Consider the following 18,974-nt stretch of genomic DNA (forward strand, 5'->3'; position numbering starts at 1 on the left):
CGATTCTTGGCTGGAGCGCCTTCTGTGTGGAGTCTGCATGTCCTCCCCGCGGTCAAGTGGGGTTCGAAAGACATGCATGAATGGGCGTGCCTTCGTTGAAGGTTAGGTGTCGGGCTGGCAACTCGACACCGTAAAAGCTGCTGCCAATCATTAGCGGACCAGAGTTCCGCTGTGGCGACCCCTAACTGGGAAAAGCCGAAAGGAGGAGGAAGGAGGAGGAGAGAAAACTTGAAGAGCTTGGATGAAAGCCCTCATCTCCTTCAAGTTGATATGCTCCTTTAGTAGTTTTGAAGGCAACCCCATACCTCATTTGAGGCAAATGTATACACTCCCTAATCTGGGACTGGAGAAGAAAACAAGTCCTGGATTGAGTATAAACTGGTCCTTCCACCATTAGAGTTCCATTCTGAGACAAGGTAATATAGGGATCACTGTGTCTAAAATGTGAGAGTGCTGAGACCACACTGTTTTCAAGTACCACTGGATTTTTCTCGTATGCAATTTGGCTAGAGGGAGCACTGTGACAGTAGCTGTCATGAATTCCATTGTCCTTAGGATCTCCCTGATTGAACACTGGCTGAGGGAGACAAAGCTGTGTAGTCTGAAACGTTCTGCACTTTTTCCTGAGACAGGTAGGTTGGCATCTATTTTGTATCCAGCCTACAGCCCAGGAGAACTAGGTCTTGAGTCGCAGGGAGGACTTCTTGTACTTGACTGTGAACCCAATTGTGAAAGGAGGTTGAGGGTGAGCTGGAGGTGCTGCAGAAGAATCTGTGGTGAGGCAGCCGAGATAAACAGATTGTCTTAAGCAGAGCAAAATCTGGATTCCCTGGGTGTGACAGAAGAGAATCAGTGATGCCAGACACTTTGTGAAAACTCTTGTGACTGTGGAAAGCCCAAAAGATGAAGCAGTGAACTGGCATAATGGTTAAGGTCTTTTCCTTATAGACACAAGGTAAAGGGTTTGATTCTAACATGGGGTAATTGGTTAGGCTTAAAGTAGCCCACAAGGGCTGTTAGCCTATTACTAATCTATGAATCTATGAAAGTGAGATGATCCAGAACAAAACCTGACAAATCTCCTGCAAAGGGGAGCAAACTGGTATTTGGAGATGTACATCTTTTAGATCTAGAGATACCAGAAAAGCCTGTGGCAGTATGAAAGGCAGTAGTGTGCAAAGTAAGAGTATTTTGAAGGTTGGAACTTTTAAGTTTACCTGGGACCTCTTCCCTAACAAGCATCTGAGGGATGTCCTCTGGACCCCTCCGAGATAATTGGGGTCTATATTAAATGTTCGAACATCCAAAATGTCGAACATTACATGGTTGAGACCAAATGTTCGACATTTGGATGTTCAAACATCAAATAAAAAAATAAAAAAACAGTTTAACACCATAGGCATGGGGGCAAGCCCACCCAGCACCCCCCTACTTAAATATACCAACTCTGAGACTGCACTTCAGTGCAGAAAAGGGAAATTCTCCCTATCTGCACCATACGGCACCGTCTATCTATCTTCGAAGTCTATCTTCGAACACTCAAAATTTCGAACGTTTGGTCTCGACCATGTAACGTTCGAAATTTTGAGCGTTTGAAGATTTGTCAGGTACCCGATAATTGATAATTCATGGTTCACCTTTCTCTGTGGATTCCTCAGTTGAAAGGCCCTCCAATGCCACACCAGCCTCCAGCAGGGTATCTGTACTGAGGTGCAGTCAAAGGTAATAAGGGTTCTGAAACCTCAGCAGGTACTTCAGAATAAGAAAGAGTCAACTTGAGTCTTTGTCCTAGGTCTTTTAGGCTTTTTCTGAAGAGGTGGAGGTATGTCTAGGGAAGCGGAGTCTGACATTTTGTAGTGGGCCAAGTGTTTAAAACATTTGAGCTCCAAAAAAGTGCTTGAGCGAGGAAAATTGGGACTGCAAGATCTTAGGTAAAAAGATTGGCAAATGGAACCAGTCTTCTAGTCGTGTACCACTCCTAAACAAAAAAGGCACTGGGTATGCAAGTCTCTGTACGGCGTTTGACTACTGCACTTGCACATAACCTTCCTAGGTGACATCTAATACTGATAAGTCAAGGCAGTTTTAAAAAAAAACGGTAATGGAAGGTTCAACAACAGGGCACTTATATGAAAATTTGAAGCAACAGTACCAATAACCAAACAACAATCATTCTGACAGATACCTGACCTGTGATCAGGCTGGTGGTGAGATAGTCTTAGGAATTATGCTTGATTGTCCCCTTGTACACCCCTAAGCTTGCGAACTGAAGTTAAACATCAGACATACGATCCCCGGAAGGTAAAGCTTTGGTACCCGGATGGACATAAGCGGTGATAACCCACTGGTTAAGAAGAATACTGCAACAGTGACTTCAATCAAAACATCAAACGTTTACTGCTTAACAAGAAGGTGCTTTTAAGATTTAATGGATGTGTACTGGTGGTTGGTGTCAATGGATTTGGGGAATGCGCCCAACATTTGCTCCACTTCAATAGGGTGTTTTTTCTTTTTTTGTGAGCACTTTTAACAGACTATCATCCTTCTCCTTTTATACAGTAGGACAGCTACTATAGTCAGCAACAGGGTACAATCTGCAACATGGTAACAACTTTAGCCCTCCTCTTCCCAAAAGAGGAGGGCTCTGGGGTTTAACTAAAGGAATGTTTGATGTGCTTCTCTCAGGCTGTGAATGTTACATACCGAAGGTGGGACGGCTTGTCTTGACAGAAAGGGCATACTCGTGGAGGGTATAGAAGGGACGCTGAGATTTTTTTCTTTCTTCCCAACTCCTGAATATTTAATCATATAGGTGGCTACATGCCAGTATAGCCACATGTCTCACAGAAGTTGGTGGTGCAGTTGATATTTTGTTGGTTCCATGTCATAGAGGGAAGATGCCCTGCCTGAGGCACAGGTGTCCGATAGCATCTCAAGCAGTGAATGAGCCAAGTAGGGAGGACAGAGTACTGAAGGGGCTATGCCTATCCACTTCTCTTGGGGGGGTTTAGACTGAATGCCAGGGAGAGATAAAGTTCTTGTGCTGTTGTCACAGAACAACAACAGAGTAGTACACACCAGGTCAGTGTATGCCTCTGGGGGGGGGGGGGTGCAGTAAAAAGTACAGTTGTGTACCTACCATAAATGTAGATGTTCGAGTGTATTCACTGTTGCAGTCATTACAATTGGGTTATCCTGCTGGCAGGCTACCCGCAGTCGGCCTGAGTTCCAAAGTCTAGGTCCGGCGTCGGTTGCTGTCACCTCCTCCCTGACGTCAGTGTGCCAGGGGTATAAAAGATGCAGCCGACGCCATTTTCTTCAGTTTTTCTTGCCCCAGATGCCAGGTGCCCCTAAAATGGTAGGCTCACTAATGCCAAAAAGCATGCATAACCAAAAAACAACTTTTCCTTCATCTACAAGCAAATACACTGCATAGGTTGTATAGAATACAGAAGTACAGATAAGTCCCAGCAAGGAAAAGGGGGATGGAGGGAGGGTAACCTGGACTGCAACAGTGAATACACTCGAACATCTACATTTATGGTAGGTACACAACTGTACTATGTTCATCGTGTTTCACTGTTGCAGTCATTACAATTGGGTTGAATCCCAAAGCTATGGTTGGGAGGCTGGTGCTAAATAGGATTAGGAGAGGCTATCAGGCCCTGCAGAACTGCAGTGGCAAAGCCTGCCCTGGATTTAGAAATAGAGAGGTAAGTGATAGTGCTTTGTAAAAGTATGCACTGAACTCCAAGTTGAAGCTTCTAAGATGTCTTTGGTTGGTACTCCTCTGAGGAAGGCTGCTGAAGTGGCTGCTGCTCTAGTGGAATGTGGCCTAATGCCCTTAGGCACTGATTTGCCATGCTGTGAATAGCAGAAATGAATGTGGTGGCCTATCCACTTTGAAATAGTCTGCTTTGAGATAGGCTTTCCTTGTGATCCTGCAGCATATGCTACTAGAAGTTGTTCAGTCTTTCTGAAAGCTTTGGTTCTGTCCAAGTAGAAGCATAGCTGTCTGTGAATGTCCAAAGAATGCAGAAGTCTCTCACCCTTATTCTGTGGGTTTGGGTAAAAAGTTGGCAAGTGAATTGTTTGGTTAATAGCCACACTGGTCACTACCTTAGGCATAAATGTAGGGTTTGTCCTCAGAGAAACCCTGTCAGGATGGAAAATGATAAAAGGTTCCACAGCCATGAGTGCCTATAACTCTGAGACTCGTCTAGCGGAGGTTTTTGCTAGGAGCAGAGCTGTTTTCCAGGATAAGAATTTTATATCGGCTGCAGAGGCTGGCTCAAAGGAAAGCAGTGTAAGTTTTTCCAAGACATAGTTGAGGTCCCACGTAGGTATTGGTGCTCTCCTTGGAGGTCTTATGTTTTTGGCCCCTCTGAGGTACTGTCTTAGTAATAGATGGGAAAAAATAGGTGGTTCTGTATTGTAATGAGCTGAAATGGCAGAGGCATGAATTTTAAACTCGGTGATAAAAACAAACTGAATAAACCAAAAAATGGATCCAACACGCCACTGAAGACAAACCACAGGTTTAATAAAGTACACGTGAAGCGCTTTTCGTCGCCCAAGGTTTGAGCAACTTCCTCAGACTAAAAAAACTAATTACATTAACGTATTTATACTCTCACGTCACTAATATCTTCATTGAGAGTGTCAATTAACAAAGATTATTAAGTTAAAGAACCCGTCATATTAAAAACCAATAATATTAGTACTTCCTCAACTGGCAGCAGCAAGCAAGTTCCATACACATGTATTTAATACATTAAGTAAATATATTTTATACTTGTGTCTCTCAAAAAATATATATATTATATAAAAAAACCTATCACATATCCTTAAAATCAAGTTTAAACTCAAGTTTGCTAATAAAATTGTGTAGTATTTCATTGGTATTTTTCCAATACTTGCAACATCCTGTGAAGTTGAAACATATCACATTCTCTTGATGCCAAGTCGGATCTCTAAATTACTAATTATAATACCACTAGTATTATAGTATAATTACAGTTCAAAACAAAGTGTTGATCCAAAGTCAGATTAGTTCAACGCTAAAATAATAAAATCTTAAACTGTAACATAAATAACCGTTCCAAAAAGATCAGAACGAACCATAAAAAGGAAGAATCCTTAAATACAAGTAACTATAAATACCTAAATATAAAGATGTTTATACAAATTTCAGTAGGTAATATATAGAAAAATGTGTGTAAAATATGTAGAATGTGTTAAACAGCTAAATACTAGAACTAAAAAGATGGAAAAAATGGACAAGTGGAAAAAATGAAAAAAGTTGTATACAGTGCTCCAAATAGTGTAAATACTTGAATCATTTAACTACGATTCAGACTTCTAAGTTTAAGTAAGCAGCCTATATTGCAATGGTCGTTTAAACCTGGGTAGCAAAAGGCATTAGTACGCCATTGCCAGGTAAGTTCTCGCTCTTCTAACAATAAATTATATGGCCCGCCTCTAATGTTAGTCTGAATCTGATCCAGTGCTGTAAATTTAAAACTGTGCCCTGGATAGGTGGATATATGTTTAACTAGGGCGTTTTCCATTTTGTTGTTCTGTATAGCATATGTATGCTCATAAACTCTTTCTTTAAACTGCCTTTCAGTCTTCCCTATGTAGAAAGCTGAACAAAGTGAGCATGAAGCCACATATACTATTAATTTAGAACAACAGTTTAGTTTGTGTCTAATTTCGTACTTCTTGTTGTTAATAGTTATCCACTCTCCACTATACATATGTTTACACATACTACAGTTCTCACACATTTTCATTCCATTCCTTCTGCTAAAGTTCTTACTAGGGTTACTTTCCAAAATACTTTTCAAGTTGTAACCCCTTCTGTAAACGACTCTGGGGTAGTTACATAGTTTGTTAGAAATACTCTTATCCTGTTGGATTAGTGACCAGTTTTTAAATAGCAGTTTTTTAATAAGGTCACTGTCCGTATTGAAAGTCGTAATGAAACTAGTTCTAAACTCATTACTAAGCTGGGTTTTAACATCTAGACCATCTGTCTCTTCCAAAGGGCATATTTGACTAACTTCTGCTGTAACATGTATTCCCTGGTCAAAAGACTGGTTTAAAATGGGAACAATAGTACCATTAAGTCTTTTAAACTTCACTTCCTCGACAATTTCTTCAACAAAATCAAACGGGTAACCTCTCTCACTGAAAAAGTTAGTAACTCACTCACATTCAGTGTCAAAGTCATTGCTGTAAGTAGTCATTCGGGCTGCTCGTATCAATTGACCCTTAACTATAGACTTTTTCTGTGTGATTGGATGAAGGCTAGAAAAATGTAAGTAAGAATTGCAGTAAGTTTCCTTTCTATGTATTTTAGAAAAATATTGATTATTAACAGTATCTTTTGATAGGTTCACGTCCAAATAGTCAATGGAAACTAGTTGAAAATTAGAAGTGAACCTAAAGAAGTCTGTAGTATTATTAAGAAAGTTTAATAACTTATCTGCTTTTCTTTGATTGCCCTCAAAAAGAATAAAGATATCGCCCAGGAAGCGAGTACAAAACTTAATGGAAGGCATAGAGGTACATTCCCTCCCTCCCTGGGAGGAAATGTACCTCTATGCCTTCCCTCCCTTCACACTGATTCAGAAAACCCTCCGGAAAATACAGAGGGACAAACCAAAAATCCTGTTGGTGACTGCCTTTTGGCCAAGACAGCATTAGTTTCCCCTTCACCTACTAGCCAAGGACAATCATCACAGGTTACCCTACCAAATAGACCTGCTCACACAGGACAGGGGATCCCTACTACACCCCCAGGTGAACAATCTGAAAATGACCTTATGGGTGATCCCCTGCTTGTGGAATATCCCACCTGTGGATAAGGTCCAGGAATACCTCTCTGTGAAGCATCCACTCGTGAGAGGGAACTGAAGTTTTGCTGAGCGTGTCTGCCATAACATTCTCTGTTGAGGGAATATACACTGCTACCAGGTGAATCTGGAATGATGATGCTAGGTTCCATATCTGAACAGCCAGGCTGCACAGAGGGTAGGACTTTGTTCCCCACTGCTTGTTTATGTACCACAGGACAGTCATGTTGTCTGTGATCACTTCCAGGGTTCCTGGCTGAAGAGCTGATTTGAATGTTAGTAGGGCTAACAGTAGTGCCCTCATTTCCTTGATGTTGATATGATCCTTTTGTCTTAGGTTGGACCATCTGCCTTGTACAGAGAATTGATTCTGGTTTATTAGTAGCACTGCACCCCAAACCAAGTCTGATGAGTCTGTGGAGACCTGCTGCAGGGGGATTGGAACCTATAGTGGGGGTTCCTTGGCTGATGTGAAGTGCTGATACCCACCATTGGAGTTCCCTCTTCAGACACTGATGTAGGGGGAAGGGGTGAGAGTCCAGGGGCTGGGAGTGTTGGCGCCATAAGTTTTTTAGGGTCCACTGGATTTTTCGCATGTGGAGTCTTGCCAGAGGCAACATGGGTATAAGGGATGCCACGTGGCCTAAGGGATGCCATGTGGCCTAAGATTCTTAGGAATTCCCAAGCTGGCAAGGAAGAGTGGGTGAGGAGTTTTTTTGAATTATAGACAAAGGTTTAGGATTCTTTGGCCTGGAATGAAGGCTTTCATACTGTCTGCTCTAATCCTGCATCCCAAGAAAACCAGGTCTTCAGAGGGGGTCAGGTGAGACTTTTCGTGGTTTATGGTAAACCCTAATTGAGTTAGGGTGGAAATTATCTATTGTAGATGGAGTAGAAGGGCTTGGTGGTCTTGATGAAGAATAAGCAGGTCATCTAGATATGGGTATATCTGTATACCCTGTGTCCTGCAGTGAGCGATGATGGGAGCTAGACACTTTGTGAACACTTGAGGAGCAGTGGAGAGTCCAAAGTGCAAGGCAGAGAATTGAAAATGGCAAGAACCTATTGCAAAGTGGAGGAATTTCCTGTAATCTGAATGTATAGAAATGTGCAGGTAGTCATCCTTCAAATCCAGGGCTAAAATGAAGGCCTGAGTTGGTATGAGTGGTAAGAGCAGGGATAAGGTAATCATTTTGAAGCTGTGTACCTTGAGAAAGAGATTTAGGAAAGACAAGTCTAGAATCGGCCTCCATGGGCCATCTTTCCTTGGTACCAGAAACTTTCTGGAGTAGAAGCCTAGGTTTCTTTGTCGGTAGTGTACCTGTTCTATGGTGCCCAGAGCTAGTAGTTGTTGAATGATGGGTGGAAAAAGGTGGGCTTGGTTTGTAGGTGGTTGAGAGATACCCTGGAAAGGGGGCAACAGCCACCAAGTCATGAAATATCCCCTCTGAATGATGGAGAGGAACCATTGTTCTGATGTAATTATGCACTAGAAGGGTAGGGAGAAGGTGAGACAAAGGGATAGGGGGGTGTTTGGGTCTAAGAGTGGCAAGTCACAGTGGAGATGCTATGGTTTGGTCAGACTTACTCCAAAAGGGTGTGGTGGATGAGTTGGTGGAAAACCTGTCAGTAGAACTTTTCCTTGGTTGTCTATGCCCTTTTGACTGAAGAGCTGGGTGCGAGGACTGTCTTCTAACAAAAGAAGGTTTTTGTGGGTAGTTCCTGTGGCATCTGGGTATAGGGAATACCAGTAAATGTTTCAGGTTTTGTAGTTCTTTTCCCTTTTCTTGAATGGATTTGAGAAGCTCTGCTGAAGCTTGGCCAAACAGGGCCTTATTGTCCAGGAGTGCGTCAAGAAATTTTGTTTGTACATCCATAAGGAGAGGTTGTAGTCTCACCCAGGAATACCGCCTCAAAACTGATCCTGATGCAGCAGATTTTGATGAGGCTTCCACAGCATCATAACTGCACTTGGAGTGTCTAGTCATCTGGTATACTGTGGAAAGTAGGGTGTTGATTTGGTCTTTAATAAGAGAATCAGGAGCCTCAGAGAGAAGAGTAGAAGCTTTGGTGATGGTATCCAGGACATACCTAGCCATATGTGTTTGGTAGTTGAGAGCTCTTACGGCCAGAGTAGAGGAGGTATACACTTTCTTCCCTAGTCCGTCCATGAATTTGCTGTCTTTATCAGTAGGGCAGAGAGCAGCAGAAGGCAACTGTCTTGCTGTTTTGTCAGCAGAGACTGCAATAACTGGTCTGCTGGAGGATTTTTAAAAAGGAACTGGGTTTTCTGAGGGACCTTATAGAAATGTCTGGACGTTTTGAGGCTGAGGTTTGTGAGTCTGGGGACTGAGAAGCAGCCAAGAATGCATCCTGGAAAGCAGGTAGCAAGGGGGGGGTGGCACAACAGAAGGAGATGGTTGCTCCATTTGTAGTAGGTCAAAGTACCTTTTCTTGGTGTCAGATACTTCTGATGCCTGCCACGTAAAATGTTCCCTCATGAGGGAGATTGTGTCTCCAAAGGTGAATTCTTCCCCTGGGGACTCAACAGTAATGGAGTCCTCTTCCTCTGGGGTAATGAAATCCCTGGGGTAGTCTATTTGTGATTCATAAGTAATAGATTCCTCTGAAGAGGAGTAGTCTTCCTCTGATACCTCTAAAGGGGGTCCAGGAGAGGGGCCAGGTGGTAATTGTTATGTCTGCAAGGCCTGAAATTCCTTAAAGAGACTTTGTAAATATACTTCCCATCTAGGAGCCGGTTGAGGCTCAGAATGCTTTACTTTTTGTTTTCTCTTCAAAGGGGTAGCCGGTGAAGAAAGAATTGGAGCTGATGTCTGTTGGGGTGGAAGTGCAGGAGCAGGGCCCTCTGACTGAATGAACCATGGTTCCCCTCCACCATCAGGATCTGATGGCTGATTAGCCTCAGCGAACGTACCTAAAGTTTCCACCATCCTAGCCTCCACTGAGGTTTTCGGGTCTGGTTTGGAAATGGAGGTCTGAGAAGATCCCAGGCTTTCATCGGCCTCAAGAATCTGCTCGGATGACTGAGGCGCAGTGTGGGATTCCAGCCTGATTTTCTTGGCCTTCTTCCTCAGCGGCTCGTCGGATGAGCCTGCTCCACCTTCCATACTGAGCGCAAGATGTCGTAATCTCTGATTTTTCAAATACAGTTTTAATGTGGCCAGATGGCTGCAAAGTGTTTTTGGGATGAAGAATTTGCAAATGAGGCAGGATTTATGGTCGTGGGCCTCACCTAAGCAAAATATGCACTTTTCGTGCGTGTCCGTGTGAGGACTTTATCTCCCATAAGCACACTAGCCCTTTCTAGTTGACAGAAGAAAAACCCAACAGGGCACTTATCTATATCGGTTGACTGAAGCGGTCATCTGGTCTGGAGCGGTAACATTAGCCGGTCATCTGAAAAACACGATCTGCTTTCAGAACTGGCAAAATGTAGTCCGACATTCACTGCGGCAGAAACATTCTGAAGAGGGTGTGTACAGACGTCACTTTTATACCCTACGTTGGTTTATGGCCCTGACAAGGGACGTCACACGTACCCTCCAGGAGCAAAGACTTGGGTACACTGTCCAGATGGCGGAGCTGCAGGCAGCAACCTCCCTACTGTAATGAATACTGCAACATGAGAACAGAAAGACATTATATGTGATAATGATACTAAAAGGGTAAGGATCTATAATAGATGGGCCCCATGTCCATAAACTAAACTACTGCCACTGTTCAACTTATACTGGATACATCAAACTCTCTCAAACAACCATGCAGCATTCTAACTAATCTGCCAGACAGGCCTATTCTTAACAGCCTCATTACAAATAACCTTTGGTCTAATTTGTCAAAAGTAGACAAAAATCTATATAAACAACATCAACATGTATACTGTCTTCTATAATGGTGATGATATTATTATAAAACCAATGATCACAAATAACAATTGAACTGACCTTCATGTAAGAATGCTGATGTATATTGTTTTATCATAGACTCTTAAGTCCATCACACTTCCTGCATCTGACAAAAGATTAATTGGCATCTGTAATTTTAAGGGCTGCCATATGGCCTTATAATCTTTAATCTTTTAAGTTTAATAATGCCTGATTCTGAGACTGACTAGTACTGGCATAAAAATAATCAATTTAGTGGTGTTACAACTTTATCCCTCACTGTCCTTCAGTTTCTATTGGTTATACCATTTCTGGCTGCTTTTGCAAAATGTACTTTTTGTAGGCGACCAATAATTCTAACCATAAAAAAGGCTATATCCTTATCCTTTTGGGAGTTGTAATCCACCTGCAGTTTCCTCATATGCAGCCTGGTCAGGGAAACCATGAGGATACATTATGCCATGTAGCCCAGTGCTCAGAGGAACTCTCTGGCTGAGATGCATTGTTTCTGCTGGATTCTTCTGAAGTAGTGGGTCAAAAAGGAAACCTTGTCTGGGAGAAGGAAGGCTTTTTGAAGAGATGAGTTCAGGAGGGCCCCCAGGAAAACTATCCTGGTGGATGGAACAGTGCTGGATTTTTGCAGACTTACTGAGAAGTCCAAGGAGGACAGGAGGTTCTTGGTAAACCTCAGATCCTTGAGAACTTTTGATAGATTTGTGGCCTGTAGTAGGCAATCATCCAGGTAGGGATAGATTTGGACCCCTCTGGTCCTGCAAAAGGCAATTACAGGGGCTAAGCACTTGGTGCAGACCCTGGGAGCAGTAGACAAGCCATAGGGCAGTGCTGAAAATTGAAAGTGACTGGTACCTGCTCTGAAGTGAAGAAAGCTTCCATGCAATTCCTGTAAGGGAATATGCACACAGGCATCTTTTAGATCAAGTGTGACCATAAAGACCTGTGGGGCTATCATGGGCAAGAGTTTTTGAAGAGTCAACATTTTGAATTTTGGAACCAGAAGGAAAGAAAAGTTGTGTAAAAACTTACCACAACCACAGATGTCCTCCTCTTCCATGTTGCAGTATTCTGCATATAGGTTTACCCTTCTAGTCTCGCGTATGTACGGCCAGTATTCAAAAGCTTTCAGTACCTCCTAGGTGCGCAAGACATCAGCTCTAGGTGAGAGTACGTGGCCCATAAAAGTGACTTCGGCAAGCACCAGCCCTCAGAACTGAAGGCCCCAGTTGGAGCCAGTCCTAATAGGGTAAAGCCCAGTCATTGCCATCCAGAGAGGGAAAAATTACTGATAAGCGGGGAAGAAGGGAGGGTAGGAATACTGCAACATGAAAGAGAAAGACAACTATGGTTATGGTAAGTTTTTTCACAAATTTTCTATGTCCTTTTATTCCTATGTTGCAGTATTCTGCATATGGGTGAGTGCCAAAGCTCACTGAGAAGGGGTGCTTGGTATAGAAGTAGATTCCAAGAACCCATGTAGGACAGCCCTAGCGAACCCTGCCCTGGACCTAGAGATGTGGTCTAGTTTGTAGTGTTTGGTGAAGGTGTGAACTGAAGACCAGGTGGCTGCCTCCAGGAAAGAGGAGGTGTCCAGGCCCTTGAAGAATGCCCCTGAGGATGACATGGCTCTAGTGGAATGGGCTTTTGCTGTACCCTGAAGTGATTTAACATGGTGCTGGTAACAGAAGGCAATTGCCTTTGAGATCCAGGTAGAAATAGTCTGTTTGGACACAGCCTTCCCTATAGCCCTAGGGTGGAAGGATATGAAAAGCTGGTCACTCTTTCTGATAGACTTAGTGTTGTGCAGGTAGAATCTAACTTGTCTGTGAACATCCAGGGAATGAAGTATTCTTTCACTTCTTTCTTGTGGGTTTGGATAAAAAAACAGGTAAGTGGATGGCCTGATTGAGAGACAGGTCACTGACTACCTTGGGCATGAAGGATGGATTTGTCCTGAGGGTAACCCTGTCTTTATGAAAGACAAGAAAATGAGGAGTAGCCATTAGTGCCTGGAGCTCTGATCCCCTCCTGGGAGAAGTGATAGCTACTTGGACGACCATCTTCCAGGTGCAGAGCTTTAGAGAAGCTTGATCAGCAGGCTCAAAGGGTGGCAATGTAAGCTTCTCCAGCACATAGTTGAGATCCCAAGGATGAGGTGTAGGTTTCCAGGGGAGGAGGTCTGAGATGTAGGACCCTCTTTGTGGAAGAGTTTCGAAGGGAGCCTGGATGCCAAGGGGGGAATCCATGGTTAGGCATGCAGAAATAGCAGACAGGTGTGCCTTAACAGATGAATAGGCCAGGCTTTTCTGAAGTAACTTACACAAATAAGACATCACTACGGGAATGTTGTTGGTAAGTGGATCCAGCTGCTTATTTTGACACCAAGAAATGAACCTTTTCCAATTAGACAGGTAAGATTTTCTAATATTAGGTTTCCTGGCCTCCTGCAGGACACTGAGCACGTCCTCATTGTAAAGGTGCTTGTATGGGATCAGAAGCCTGTCCACCACAGGGTCAGGTGCAGCAGCTGCCACTGTGGGTAGATTAAAGATCACTTGTGCTGTGTGAGAAGGTCCACTCTGTGGGGTAACTTGTGGTGACTGCCCTTGGACAACTGGAGAAGTAAGGGGAACCAATGCTGTTGGGGCCAGTTGGGAGTCACCAGCAAGATTTTTGGATTGTCCTGCTGAATCCGTAGCAGGACACTCTGAATGAGGGGGAAGGGGGGAATGCATAAAGGTATTTCCCCTTCCATGAAATAGTGAAGGCATCTGTTGCCAGTGCCTGTGGGTCTGGTATCCTGGTACAGTATCCAGGAAGTTACCTGTTGATGACAGAAGCAAACAGGTCTATTTGTGGTGTCCCATCTGTGGACCATGTCCAGGAAGATGTCCCTGTGGAGCATCCATTCATGATTGTTTGTGCTGGTTCTGCTCAAGAAATCTGCTTGGGAGTTATGGAGAGAGGGAATTTATGCTGCTTTCAGGGTAGTTCCCTGGGAAGTGGCTACTTCCCACACTAGTGTAGCAAGTCTGCAGAGTAAGTAGGACGTGGTCCCCCCTTGTTTGTTGATATACCAGAGGACAGTGGTGTTGTCTGTGTATAACAGGAGGGATCCCATCTGGAGGAAAGCAGTGAATGCCTGAAGAGCTAGGAGGATCATCCTCATTTCTCTGGCACTGGTGTGTTCTGTTTTCTGCCTGTATGTCCACAGGCCTTGAACTTGTCGATGGCTGAGAGTGCCCCTACCCCACCCACCCCAGGTCTGAGGCGTCTGTATGCATGACCCGAGAAGGTTGAGGTGGATGGAGGGGAAGTCCTGGGTTGAGCTTCACCTGGGCGAGCCACCATAAGATCTCCTGCTTTAAGCATGAAAGCAAAGGCACAATGTGTTCCAGTGGGTGGTTGTGCTGTTTCCAGACAGAGCGTAGGTACACTGTAGTTTTCTCATGTGTAATCGAACTAGGGGTAGCATGGGGATGGTAGCTGCCATGTAACCCAGCAGCTTGAGGTACTGCCTTGCAGTCAGATGAGGGGAGAATAGAATCCCTTGCAGGTTCTCTGTAACATAACTCACCTTTGCTGGGGGCAAGTATGCCTCCATCAAGTCTGTGTGGATTCTGCACCCTACGAACACAATGTCTTGGGTTGGTGTGAGGTTGGACTTTGGGAAGTTTACTTGGAACCCAAGACCCTGTAGGAGAGATGCTACGAATTGGATATGGGTTAGGAATGCTTTTTGGCTGGCAGCCTGTAAAAGCATCTTGTCCAGGTATGGGAATATTTGTATCCCTTTTGTCCTGCAAAAGGCTATTACTGGAGCCAGGCATTTGGTGAAGACTCTGGTTGTGGTTGAAAGTCCAAAGGGCAAGGCAGAGAACTGCAAATGTGAGCAGCCCACTAGGAATCTTAAGTATTTCCTGTCTGCGGTTCTTATGGGAATGTGTAAGTAAGCATCCTTGATGTCTAGTGTAGCTAGGAAGCCTTTGCCCACAATAAGAGGAAATAAAGTTGACATCTTTAAGAAAGAATTGAGCCTTGAAAGGTCTAAGATGAGTCTCTGTGGTCTTTCTTTTCTAGGAACTAGGAAAATCCTTGAGTAGAACCCTTTTCCAAACTGGGAGGGAGGGATTCTTTCTATACTGCCATGGTTTAAAAGGTATTGTAGTACAGGTAGCAGGAGGGGCAGTTGGTGAGCAGGAGGTCGTGGCTTGCCTAGAATTACTAGGGAGGTTATCCAAGACAGGAAGTAACCTTATTGGAGGCTAGAGAGGACCCACTTGTCTGAAGTGATCTGATTCCAAAGAGGGAGGCAGTGGGAAAGAGGCAACTGGTGGGGGAGGCAGGAGTGGCAGGTAGTCAGATGCTACCTGCCCTGTCCTGAAAGGGCGTCCTTTGACAAGAGGAGGAAGGTGCTCTAACTGAAGGAGACAGCACAAACACTTATCGTGGGTGCTTTATGAGGGACCTGACAGCCGCACTGACATTTACCCTTTCTGGATGACACGAAAATGCAGTAATACAAAAGGAAGAGCTGAAAAGCTCCACAATGGCGTACTTAGCTTGAAACTTGAATTGGTCGTCAGCGAAGCAGAAACACCTGGTGTACGACTGGCGGCTGGAAATTTCTGAGGGCTGGTGCGCGCCGACATCACTTTTATGGCCCAAGTACTCTCGTCTAGAGCTGACGTCTCATGCACCTAGGAGGGACTGAAAGCTTTTGGATACTGCCCGCACGTATGCGATACTAGAAGGGTAAACCCACATGCAGAATACTGCAACATAATGAGGGTGGAGAGGTCTAAGACAGGATACAAAGAGCCTTCTTTTCTGGGAACCAGAAACAGCCTGAGTAGAACCCTTTTCCCTTCTGATGTTCTAGAACTGGTTCCACTGATCCCTGATTGCATGAAATCTGGATTTGAGAGAGGGTCTCTGTCTTTTGATTTACAGGAATATCCAGGTAGCCTGAGTATTTTAAAGGCTCTTTGAAAGTGAGTTTGAAACCATTTAAAATAAAGTTTAGAACCCACTTGTCTGAAGTGATGAGGGACTAATTTTGTTTGAACAGGGACAGCCTTCCTCCTAGTCTTGTGGGGGGGGGGGCAAGGTGGGTGAGTCATTGCTGCTGTCTGGCAGATGCCTGTGGCCTAGAACTCCCTTGCCTGGAAGTTTCTGAGGTCCACTGCCTGTCTCTCTGCAGTTGCTGCTGCTGCCTTTGTGTCCTTTCCCACTGGGATTTCCTCTGTCTGCTTCTAGATTGGGAGGAAAAGGACAGTTTGTACTAAACCCTGGTGGTTGAATTTGAAGGAAGTCTTTCACAGTCTGCATAGACTTAGGTTTGTCTTCCATCTTTTTAAGAACAGCCTCAGCTTTAGATCCAAATAGGGCAGCATCAAGAAGGTTAGATTTAACATGGTCAGGAAGAGACTGTTCCCTAAGCCATGCATGCTTTCTAATAACAAAACCAGTGGCTGCCGCTTGGCTAGAGGCCTCTACTGCATCATAGCCACAGTTTTAAGTATGCCTCACTACCTGTGAACTGGTGTGGCAAAGATCCAAAAGTTACTTGGAAAGGTTTTTATCCTCAAGGGAAGATATGTTTTTGTTTCAGCTGATCCAGGATGGTTTGCTGGTATTTAATCATGTGAAATTGACAGTTGAGCACCCTCATGCTCTCTTTACCTATAGATAAAGGATTTTTAGAGGGACTGGCTCTGGCCCCTTTGAGTTCTAAGGTTTCTATCTCTGGATCAGCAGAAGAATTTTTGAAAAGGTATTTATGGGAGTTCCGTACTCTATAAAACCTGTCTGTTTTTTCAGGAGCTGGGGGAAGACGGTCAGGATTCAAGGAGGAGTCCAAGAAGAAACATGGCCGCACTATCCTTATCCGAAGGAAGAAGCTGAGTAGATGGCAACAGCTTGGAGTGTTTGTAAGAGGAGACCAACACCAGAGAAGTATCAGAAGGGCATTTACACAGAAATTTATAATCATCAGGCACCTTGTAAAATCTGTTAGGTTTTTTAGGAGCTTGGGGCTGAGAATCAGGGGATACTGAAGCTGCTGAAAAGGCAGCCAGGACGGCAGCCAAAAATGGTGGAACAGCACAAGGTTTGGGAGACTCCATCTAGAGGAGCTCATAATACCTCATGTGGAAATCAGAACCTGAGAAAAATCCCACTTAAAGAATTCGATCATATGGGAAATAGTGTCCCCAAAGGGGAATTTGGACTAATAGAATTTCCTTCCTCTGAACCACAGTCCAAGTGGGAAGGGATCTGAGAAGAGTAGGTTAGTGACTCTTCCTCTAAATGCTGATCCTCACCAAAGGAATCCTGCTCCCTAGGTCTTTTAAGAGGAGTGGAAGACCAGGGAGGGGCAGGCAAAGAGACCTCTTAAAGAGGCTTTAAAACCATTAAAGCATTAAATAACCAATGAATAAAATCCAGCCATTCTCATTGGGGATCTTAACTGCAGGGGAAATATGCTTGGTTTTCTGTTTCTTTTTTTGCAGGACGTCCACATGAAAAACCCTGGGAGGGTCAGACCCTTGTAGACACTCAGTAAGTGAAGTAGGGATTTCCTCCCTCACTAAGATCTGTGGAATTCCCCTCGATCCTTTGGATATAATCAATCAAGGTTCCCCCTCTATTTCTGGAAAGCCTCCAAGGACATGCAAGAAGTCGGATCCATCCCAGCCTCTGACAGGGTCGCTGGAAAGAAGGACTGAAGTGTGTGCATCCATATGCACAGGAAGCATACATTTGATGTACGACACCTGTAAGTACTAATGACATTGGTATATTGGTTGGACATTGGGCTATCCTTCAAGGAGATCCCTTATGCAGGCAATACTGCAAAAGTGATATGGAGGGACATTTTTAGTAACAAATTACAAAATTCCACTTGATAAAGAAATAACACTCAACCAAAGATCCATCAAGACACCACAAAATTATAAACTGTGTTTTTACAGGCATATATTTTATGTAATACTATAACAAAAATGCTTATAAGGTTTTTAAAATTACCATCTAATATTAGAGAAAACGTCCTTAAAATACATTACACTAGAATATAAAATATAAAACATTCATTTATTGTGTTCTGCTACATTCAAGTGTTAGAGTCTCCCTGTAAATAAAAGGTAGTCAAAGCAATGACTGCAAAATTCTTCATACTCTGAAGAAAAAGCTCATAAGTATGAGATTACAAGTCATTTCCTTCCTCTACACCTGTCAAGATTGGCCCTGGAAGTGCATCAGTGTTTACATAACTAATGCAGGAAGTGGAAGTGCATCACTGTTTACATAACCAATGCAGCAAGTGGCTCTTTCAGAGTACTTACAGATTAGGACTTGGAATCTCTCAAGGAATACACTGAACAATCCCCAGGCAGTTCACATTTCAGTCCACATGTTATAAATGTCCTCAATATAAAGAGCTTGGTCCCCAAAATGGATGTGCTAGGCCAGTGCGGACTCCTGAGTGGTCAAGTTCATGCAGTTATGTGTTTGAGCCATAGCTGACAAGGGCTGTCACTACTCACATCTGTTAGTTTAGGGAAAAAACATCTTACCTAGATCTACTACAGACTAATCTCTGAAAAAGGAAGTCACCTGTAGGTACTCAGTTTAAAATGTCTTTGTACCTGGGTATTCAGCTAAGAAAGATTCTGGGTTCAAAGTTGAATTTCATCAGGATATTTGGTTACATCTTTACAGAACTTCCTGCTTAATGAAAGGTGAAAAGAAGAGCATACTCTAGCAATGCTTTGCCTTTGCAGCAATATTCAGTGCACAACATTTCTGACATACTTGTTAAGTGGAAGCCTGACTGGACGGAGATGGCAAATAGTAGCAGCCTGGATAACATCTGGTGTGGGAGGGCCTTCCAACTTCTTAACGGCATCTCTCACTATTTTCTGAGATTTCTTCAATTCATCCATTTGTGTTGTCAGCAAGAATTGCAGACCCCTACAATCATGAAATCTGATGAGAAAAAGAAACATTACATTAATTCAAAATGCCACAGTGGCACAAACAATTGTCTTTCTAAAAAATAATAGGAATCCAGTTATAAAGAAACTGACAATCTTAATATCAGCAAAGCCAGTGAACCCTGACAATCGACAGGACAATCTGCAGAATTATACCCAGGGTGGGTGCAGAGACACCAAAGATACTGTAGAGA

The 18,974-nt window shown here is 43.6% G+C and overlaps 1 protein-coding gene across 1 annotated transcript in view; it reads right to left on the reverse strand.

Moving 5' to 3' along the window:
- SHPRH (SNF2 histone linker PHD RING helicase) overlaps nt 1-18,974 on the reverse strand; it is a 1,609,144-nt gene that overhangs the window by 747,160 nt on the left and 843,010 nt on the right. Inside the window, exon 19 of the mRNA XM_044068807.1 lies at nt 18,599-18,772. Coding sequence (XP_043924742.1) covers nt 18,599-18,772 — 174 coding nt within the window. The remainder of the gene's footprint in view (nt 1-18,598; nt 18,773-18,974) is intronic.

The sequence above is a fragment of the Protopterus annectens genome, chromosome 1.part0 (assembly GCF_019279795.1).
Source record: "Protopterus annectens isolate FY-2018-M chromosome 1.part0, PAN1.0, whole genome shotgun sequence".
Taxonomy (NCBI): Eukaryota; Metazoa; Chordata; order Ceratodontiformes; family Protopteridae; genus Protopterus; species Protopterus annectens.